Source organism: Serinus canaria, chromosome 3 (assembly GCF_022539315.1).
Source record: "Serinus canaria isolate serCan28SL12 chromosome 3, serCan2020, whole genome shotgun sequence".
NCBI classification, from domain to species: Eukaryota; Metazoa; Chordata; class Aves; order Passeriformes; family Fringillidae; genus Serinus; species Serinus canaria.
The window spans coordinates 98,299,722-98,307,370 of NC_066316.1; the positions used below are offsets into that span (position 1 = coordinate 98,299,722).

Below are 7,649 nucleotides of genomic sequence, written 5' to 3' on the forward strand. Positions count from 1 at the left end.
TCAGGACAAGGCTTTGATGCCCTGCCATGGGCTTCTGAGAACAGGAGCTGGACTGCAGAGATAGCACAGCTGTGGCACTGTGACAGCCCTTGGTCCAGGGCTTGTGGTGGCTTTGAGGTGCTTTGTTGGGGTGGGAGGGTAAATGAGTTTGGGTGGGACAGGGAGGATGCTGCTCTAGCTCTCTGCCAACTCTCCCAGTAGCTGTAGAGGTGGCAGGAGATAATAGGGTTAGCCTTTTGGGAGATGCCTGGTACTCCTGCCTCTAGGACCAACTTCCTGGAACAGAGCAGGAGTGTGTTTGTGCTTGTCCAGGCTGCCTACTAGGATTCTGGCCCCCTACTAGGGGTTTTGTGGTGCTCACTCTCCTGGGATGGAGATGTATTTGTGACTTTGACACTGACCTGCTAAAACGAATAATCGATTTGAATTTACAGTGTCAGAGGTGGTGCTGGATGGGAGTGCTTTTGATTTTCTTCCCAATCCGCAGCAGTAAATTTAACATAGCACCATTACATAGTTCTGCTGCACTCCTGCTCGGCCTGCCTCTTCTCCAGCCAAGCACAGCACAGTGCTGTAACTCTTTGTCCCTGGGAACACCTCAGGTGACAGGCACCAGTCCAGGCCATTCTGCATCCCGGGTGACTGAGGGGCCTCCAAGTCTCATGGAGCTCTTGGTTTAAAACTGCTTCAGGGAAAACATTTTAGCTGACAGAAGCAGACCTTTGTGGAATTGGATGAGGAAAACAATGTTGCAATTTAATTAATAAAAAATAAATGCTGGCTTTTAGAAATTATGAATATTCACATCTTCTTCATACCTGCGTTCTCCTTTTCTTGTACTATGTATTTAAAACACGTGAAACCGGGTGGCACACAGATTCAGTTTCTCCAGGAAGCCAAATGCAGGAATGTGGAATTTCCATCCAAATTCATGCATCAGTGTTGAAAGTGAAAATGAATGGGTAGATAGGAGGGACCAGAAAAGGGGAAAGCAAGGCTAAGTGCCACTTCCAGCTCTGTACCCCCAGCCCAGTTCCGTTCTCGTACCCAGACACGAGCTGTGGACTCTCCCACCGCAGCCGAACCTTCCTCGGGCAGGGAGAGGCGCACGTCCCGCACTCGGAGCTCTCTGCGCAGCAGCGGGACGGGACCGCGCGCGCTCTCCCGCCTTGCCCGCGCGCCGTTGGCGCCAAAGCGAAGGGCGGGGCTCTTCCTCCCGCCGCCGCTACGACAAAGGGAGGCGGGGCCCCACCGCAGCACCAGCCAATGGAGACTCGGAGGTGGGCGGAGGTGGGCGTGTCCAGGGCTGTGAGTGGCCAGCCGGCCGTTCTGGCGCCAACTTCGAAGGGCATATAAAGGGCCGGCGCGGGGCCGTTCCATTTCCTGTCGCCCGTCCCGCTGTCGCTTCTCCTCCTGCTGCCGCCGCTGCTGCTCTCTCAGCCATGCTGTCCGCCCGCGCCCCGCTCGCCGCCCGCCATGACCAGCCCCAGGTGTCGCCTAGGAAGAACCAGTCACCTATGAAGACTCTGTCACCCATGAAAGGTTTGGCGCTGAGCAACAAGGAGAACACGGTGAGTGCCCGCCCGCCCTCCCACCTCCCCTGCCTGGCAACGCCGCATCGCGCTCACCCTGCCCCTTTCTCCCCGCAGCCCCCCACGCTCAGCAGCACCCGTGTGCTGGCCAGCAAGACGGCCCGCAAGATCTTCCAGGAGGGTGACGGCAATCCGGTGAGTGCAGAACGCTCGGGCACCGCGCCCACCCTTGTCCTGTTTCCCGGAGGCTCCTGCAACCCCCGTTCCGCTCTTCTCTCCCCGTCGATGGTCTCTCCTTTCTGCCCCCGCCCCAGCCCCTCTCCCCAGCTGGGCATTGCACCCCCGTCCCGGCCCCTCTCCCTCAGCGGGGGTCTCTCCACCCTCCCGGACCCTTCTCCTTCAGGGGATCTCTCCCCCCTGCCCAGCCTTCTCCCTCGGAGGGGTCTCTCCCCCCTGCCCAGCCCCTCTCCCTCTGGGGTCTCCCCCCAGCTGTCGCCCTCAGTCTCCCCCCAAAGCCCGGCCCTGCCCCGAGCCCACCCGAGCCGCTCTCCCGCCATTCCAGGTGCCGCGGGGCGTGGAGGAGGAGGAGCCGCTGCTGCGGGAGAACCCCCGCCGGTTCGTCATCTTCCCCATCCAGTACCACGACATCTGGCAGATGTACAAGAAGGCCGAGGCCTCCTTCTGGACGGCGGAGGAGGTGAGGGGTGGGCGGCCACGGCCCCTCCTGCCGCAGCCCGCGGTGGCCCCGGTGCTCGGGGGCGGACCTTCTGCCGGAGCATCCCTTCCTTAAATATCCTGTAATGTTTTAGGTGGACCTTTCCAAAGACCTCCAGCACTGGGAATCCCTGAAGCCTGAGGAGAAGTACTTCATTTCTCATGTCCTCGCCTTCTTTGCTGCCAGTGATGGCATTGTCAATGAGAACTTGGTGAGTGTGTACGAAGTCCCCACAGAACTATCACTTTGGGTAGATAACAAGGTAACTCACATGTTCAGGATGCTTGCTGTGGCTGATCCAGCTGGTTAGCTGGATCATGGAGTCTTACAGCATTAAGAACACATAGGGCTGTCCTGTGTTAAGTAACGAATTGGGGTTGGTTTTGTAATCTCCAAGTTTGCCCATCCCCATTGGGCACTGAGTGCTGCCCTGCAGTAGCACTTGGCTGTTTCACAGCCCTTGTTCTGCTTCTACCCTCTGTGCTCTTCTTCCTAATGGGGGATAAGTAAAACTAAAACATTTTCCCATGGGACCAAAGAATACCTTTTGACTTGAAATTCTGAGGGGTTGCTGCTTTGTATATTGCTGTTAGCAATCCACGTATTTGGAACTAATCCAAAGATTTTGTGGGCTGACCCATAACTGGTTCATACAGCATTAATGCATCTAATCTGCAAATCACAAGCGTTTTTGCAAATGCTTTTTTATTTCCTCTAGGTGGAGCGGTTCAGTCAAGAAGTACAAATCACAGAAGCTCGTTGTTTCTATGGCTTCCAGATTGCCATGGAAAATATACATTCAGAAATGTACAGTCTTCTCATTGACACCTACATTAAGGATTCTAAGGAGAGGTTTGTATTGGTTGATGATGAAAAGTTCAGAACTCAGTAAATATTCATAATTTAGCTAATGCATGTCAATTGTTCTCTGATTTTCAGGCTAATTTTGGTATGTAAATTAGACTTATATAAAAAGCTACTGCTGTTTAAGAGCAGTTTTACTTCACAATATCTTTTTTCATCTGATGTGTAAGACCTTGCTTATATTAAGAGTGAAACTGGAATCACTCAGAACTGAAATAAAGAAATTACACAATGTGGAGGGTGGAGCAATCAAAGGGAGTATATTAAGTTTTAAGTGAGTTTTACTGCTACTTAAAAAGCTTGCTGTGTCATACCTACATGAGAGGCCTGATGCTTTCATACTGTGAAGTGGATCCTGGTTAATCTCTCGTTTGCACTGCCTTGTTCAAGAACAGTTGGTGAATCAGTTCTCCCCTTGATACTGTAATAGTAATTCAGGAGGGCTGGTGTTGATGTGATGGGTATGTGAAGGAATAAGGAGTTGATTGGAACAAATAGAACTACATTGGTGCCAGATAAGAAGGAGAAGGACAATTTACCAGGATGAAGGTGCAGAGCATGTTTAAGTGATCAGTACTGTTTATGGCAGTGAATTCTTATTTTGGTGGTTGTGCTGATGTCTTATCCTAATGAGTTTTATATTTCTCAGGGAATTTCTTTTCAATGCTATTGAAACGTTGCCATGTGTTAAAAAGAAGGCAGATTGGGCCATGTGCTGGATTGGGGACAAGAAAGCAACATATGGTGAGTACATCTATTGGAAACAAAGTGAAATTCTTCCTAAAGCTAGAGGAACCACCATTTCTCCAGACTTCACAGTTAACAGGGATTATTGCTGTCAGAGAGAGTACATGCTGTCCAGTATAGGACACTGGTATAATTCTGAATGTGAAGAAAACAATTTTCATCTTTAAATGAGCTACTGACAGGAGATCTCTGTAAAAATGCTGACATGATGAATAATAAGGTCATGTGGCAATCATATGCCTGACTACTTGATCAAACTGTGAATTGCTGCCACATGTCAGGACATGTCCTGGCCATCTACAGCCAGCAGACATGTTGGTTGGAGACTGTAGCTCCTCTGCCTTGGTGATTCTCCTGTCTCGCTTCGAAGGTGAGATGGTACAAATCATTATTTCACTAGTATTGAAACATTTTTCGTGGCCAAGGAGGAGCAGACACTGACTGAAATCAGCTGCCAAAATGACTGCTCCTTTCAGTGAGCCATCTGAAAAAGGATAATATTAAGGATTGAGCCAGGGGGAAAGAGCCTTGGCTTCAGCTACTTAGGGGCTGCTCTGATTAGTTCCTATTTCCTCTCATGTTTGTTTTGTTTAATGATCAGAAATCTTTAATAATTTCTAAGCACAGCCCATAATATACTTAGGCAGAAACACCTTCATTTGCTTTGCAAGATGCAGTTTGCAACTTTTGTGTTTCAGTCCTGTTTTCTGTGTGGTGTTACCATCTATCTTCTCTCAACAGGAGAACGTGTAGTGGCCTTTGCAGCTGTGGAAGGAATCTTCTTTTCTGGCTCTTTTGCATCAATTTTTTGGCTGAAGAAAAGAGGATTAATGCCTGGACTGACTTTTTCTAATGAACTCATCAGCAGAGATGAGGTATGAGTCAAAGTCTAGCAGTTAAGATGGTGATGTGCCACAGTAGTTCAAAGTAATGACACTCAATTGGAGCCTATATTGTAAAACAGCTATTTAGAAACAGGCAGAATATAAAGCTCACTAAAGTGTGTAAACATGTGTCTTTGTGGATCTTGCAGAAGCATATCAGTGGACTTAGCATTTTACTTCCTCTAGAGTAGTTGGAGGGTTCTCACCAATGCACTCAGCTGCTGTGCCTCACGCTGGCAGAACTTGCTTGTGATGCCTTCTGGTGAGGCAGAAAGTTGTAGCAAAGAGTAGCCTGGCAAAGGTGATGCCACTTGCTCTGTCCTCTCTTCAATCAGTGTTCCTGAAGTAATTTTCTGGAACTTTTTTCCAGGGTTTGCACTGTGATTTTGCCTGCCTCATGTTCAAGCACTTGATACACAAGCCATCAGAGGAGAGAGTAAGGGAAATCATCATGAATGCTGTTCTCATAGAACAGGTAACTGTCTGCCTCTTTTTAGGAGCTTCATTGCAATCAAACAAAGCTGGGGAGCTGTTGGGCATAAAACTAACCTAGATGATAGAGTGAATGCCAGTTTCTGTACATAAAATGCTTGTTATCTGCAGGAGTTCTTGACAGAGGCACTGCCTGTGAAGCTGATTGGCATGAACTGCACTTTAATGAAACAGTACATCGAGTTTGTGGCAGACCGGCTTATGTTGGAACTGGGATTTAACAAGGTGAGGCTCTAATACACTGACTGCTTCATGGGGAAAAGACAATGTTAATTTCCTCCAGAAATCCAAATCCTAAATTTGCTACAGCAATATTGTTTTAACTTGTAAAATGATTTAGCAGCTCTTCTGCTTCATTCTGTTGGGAGACTCACAGAACAAAGACCAAAAGGATGCTGTGGAAAAAGCTGTCTTTGCAGTTGTGCTTCTTTAGCTGCTTTACTGCTGCTAAAAGAAGACAGGAACAAATAGAGTAGGGAAGGCCTGGGGCAGAGATTTTGTGTTCACTACATAGTAAGGCTGCTGGTGCTGCCATTAGGCTCCTTCCAACTGATCTCTAAAGCTCTTGCATACTGAAAATGTGAGCACCTGTGGTGACTACAGAATTGCCTGTGTGTTTCAGATATACAAAGCAGAGAATCCTTTTGACTTCATGGAAAACATCTCTCTGGAAGGCAAGACCAATTTCTTTGAGAAGCGAGTAGGTGAATATCAGAGGATGGGAGTCATGTCCAAGCCCACAGACAACTCTTTCACCCTGGATGCAGAGTTCTGAGTGACCTGGGACCACCTGCATTCATGTACATCCTGCCCTGCTTACAGGGAAACACTCAGTGTGGGCTGAGTCAGTGTGACTTGATAGTTGTACTGAAATCCCACTCTTGTAAAGTGTGGTGATACTGGCATACTTTAGAAGGCTGGTGTAGCTCCAGCAGTAAAACCCCTTTTAATTAGATTTTACCAATGGTATTAATGCATAGGATGCTCAGGTGTATCTTACAGCACATGCTATTCCACTCCATGAAAGATACAGGTACTTCTTTCTGCAAGGTGGGAGGTTGTGGGCACTGACCCCTGGCTTCTGTTCTCACCATGAACAGAGGAGCAGTTAAAAAATTCCAGTTGTAAATTTCTTGAATAGTCTAGAAAACTCTGGAGGTAACTACATGACGACCTCGCTGCTTTTTAAGCAGGTTTTAAGTTTACCATTTTTACTATTTTAATAGTTTGTACATAAACCTGGCACTTTAATGTTTAAATAAACAACTGTCTTGTAATATTCAGCTATAGTAAAATGCATGTCAAAATCTTTTCTAGCCTAACCTTTTATGACTTGTGCTTCTTTCTGGGTATGTAATTTAAAAATGGTGCTGTGAATTAAAGTATTCATCTTAAAATATATCAAAGAACAGGAAGAAACTTGTTATGAAAGGTGAAGAACTAAATGGGATATTCTGGGTACTGAAAAATAAGATGTAGCTGACTGGTGGACTTGATTGCTTTTTCTTTAATACCTGGGAACAGTATTTCATGTAATAAAGAGCTGGTTGGACTCAGTGTTGTACTGGCTTCAGTGTTCCAAGGGGCAAAGTTGTGTGCTGATTTCCTTTTGAATTGCAGCTTTTCTGAGGAAATGCAAGGTCTTCAGGAAATAGCTGCTTAGTCATGTGGTTTATAGATATCAAATGAAATTGTTGTGCTTAGCTCTGACTTTCAGACAGACTGCACTAAACAGATGATGTTTCAGGGTAAATTCAGCTAAGTCAGGCTGGTGCAGTATTCTGAGCTTTTCATCATGCCAGTTAAATCTTGGTTTTAATACTTAACAGGAGTGAAAACAATGTATACACTACACCATGGTTATTCCACACTAAAAATGAGTATGCTTTGTATAACTGATGTATGTGGTCTGAAGGAATCCCTCTGGCCTCAGAGTTCCTGGAAATGATCTGCAGTGAGATGAAATGACAGTGGGATAGATTGGAAATGGCTGCTGCCTTGCCTTTCAGAAGGAGCTTATCCATTATTTAGTCTAATATTCAGCAAGGAATGTTCTGCAAGCCTTTCTTTCCTCAAGCATAGGTAAAGTGAAAAAGCTTTATAAAATTCAAAACCTTTTCCTTCACAGGAAAGAAACTGGAGTTTGCTTCTTGCTGCTCAAGTGCTCCCTCTTGTACAGCACAGTATTTGTGGTGCTTCTTTGGCAGTGCTGCCTTGGTGTGAAATGAACTGGCTTGCTGGGCTTTGCTCCTTTGCTCTTGGTTGCACTGAAGGCAGTGGTGTGTGACTGCTCTTCCCCTGAGCCTGAAGCTAGCAGGATGCACAAGGCTATGCTAGGGAAAAAACCCCAATAAATAATTAAATCCTAATCTCCAAAGTCTGGAATTCAAGATGGAGAACTGTTAACTGACAACT

The 7,649-nt window shown here is 46.7% G+C and overlaps 1 protein-coding gene across 1 annotated transcript; it reads left to right on the forward strand.

The window, feature by feature from the left end:
* Nucleotides 1-1,361: 1,361 nt before the first annotated feature.
* On the forward strand, nt 1,362-6,791 carry RRM2 (ribonucleotide reductase regulatory subunit M2). Its single transcript, XM_009095158.4, has 10 exons — nt 1,362-1,571; nt 1,650-1,727; nt 2,095-2,229; nt 2,342-2,458; nt 2,966-3,099; nt 3,761-3,855; nt 4,600-4,733; nt 5,113-5,217; nt 5,346-5,459; nt 5,857-6,791. The coding sequence occupies exons 1-10, from the start codon at nt 1,443-1,445 to the stop codon at nt 6,007-6,009; spliced, it is 1,194 nt and encodes a 397-aa protein (XP_009093406.1). The 5' UTR covers nt 1,362-1,442; the 3' UTR covers nt 6,010-6,791.
* The last annotated feature ends 858 nt before the right edge of the window (nt 6,792-7,649 follow it).

What these genes read in the sequence shown, in the direction of transcription:
- RRM2 (XM_009095158.4), top strand. Translation starts at nt 1,443, where the DNA reads ATGCTGTCCGCCCGCGCCCCGCTCGCCGCCCGCCATGACCAGCCCCAG. An exon ending in AGGAGGGTGACGGCAATCCG is followed by an intron (nt 1,728 to 2,094) that starts GTGAGTGCAGAA and finishes CCGCCATTCCAG; the next exon opens with GTGCCGCGGGGCGTGGAGGA. An exon ending in CCTTCTGGACGGCGGAGGAG is followed by an intron (nt 2,230 to 2,341) that starts GTGAGGGGTGGG and finishes GTAATGTTTTAG; the next exon opens with GTGGACCTTTCCAAAGACCT.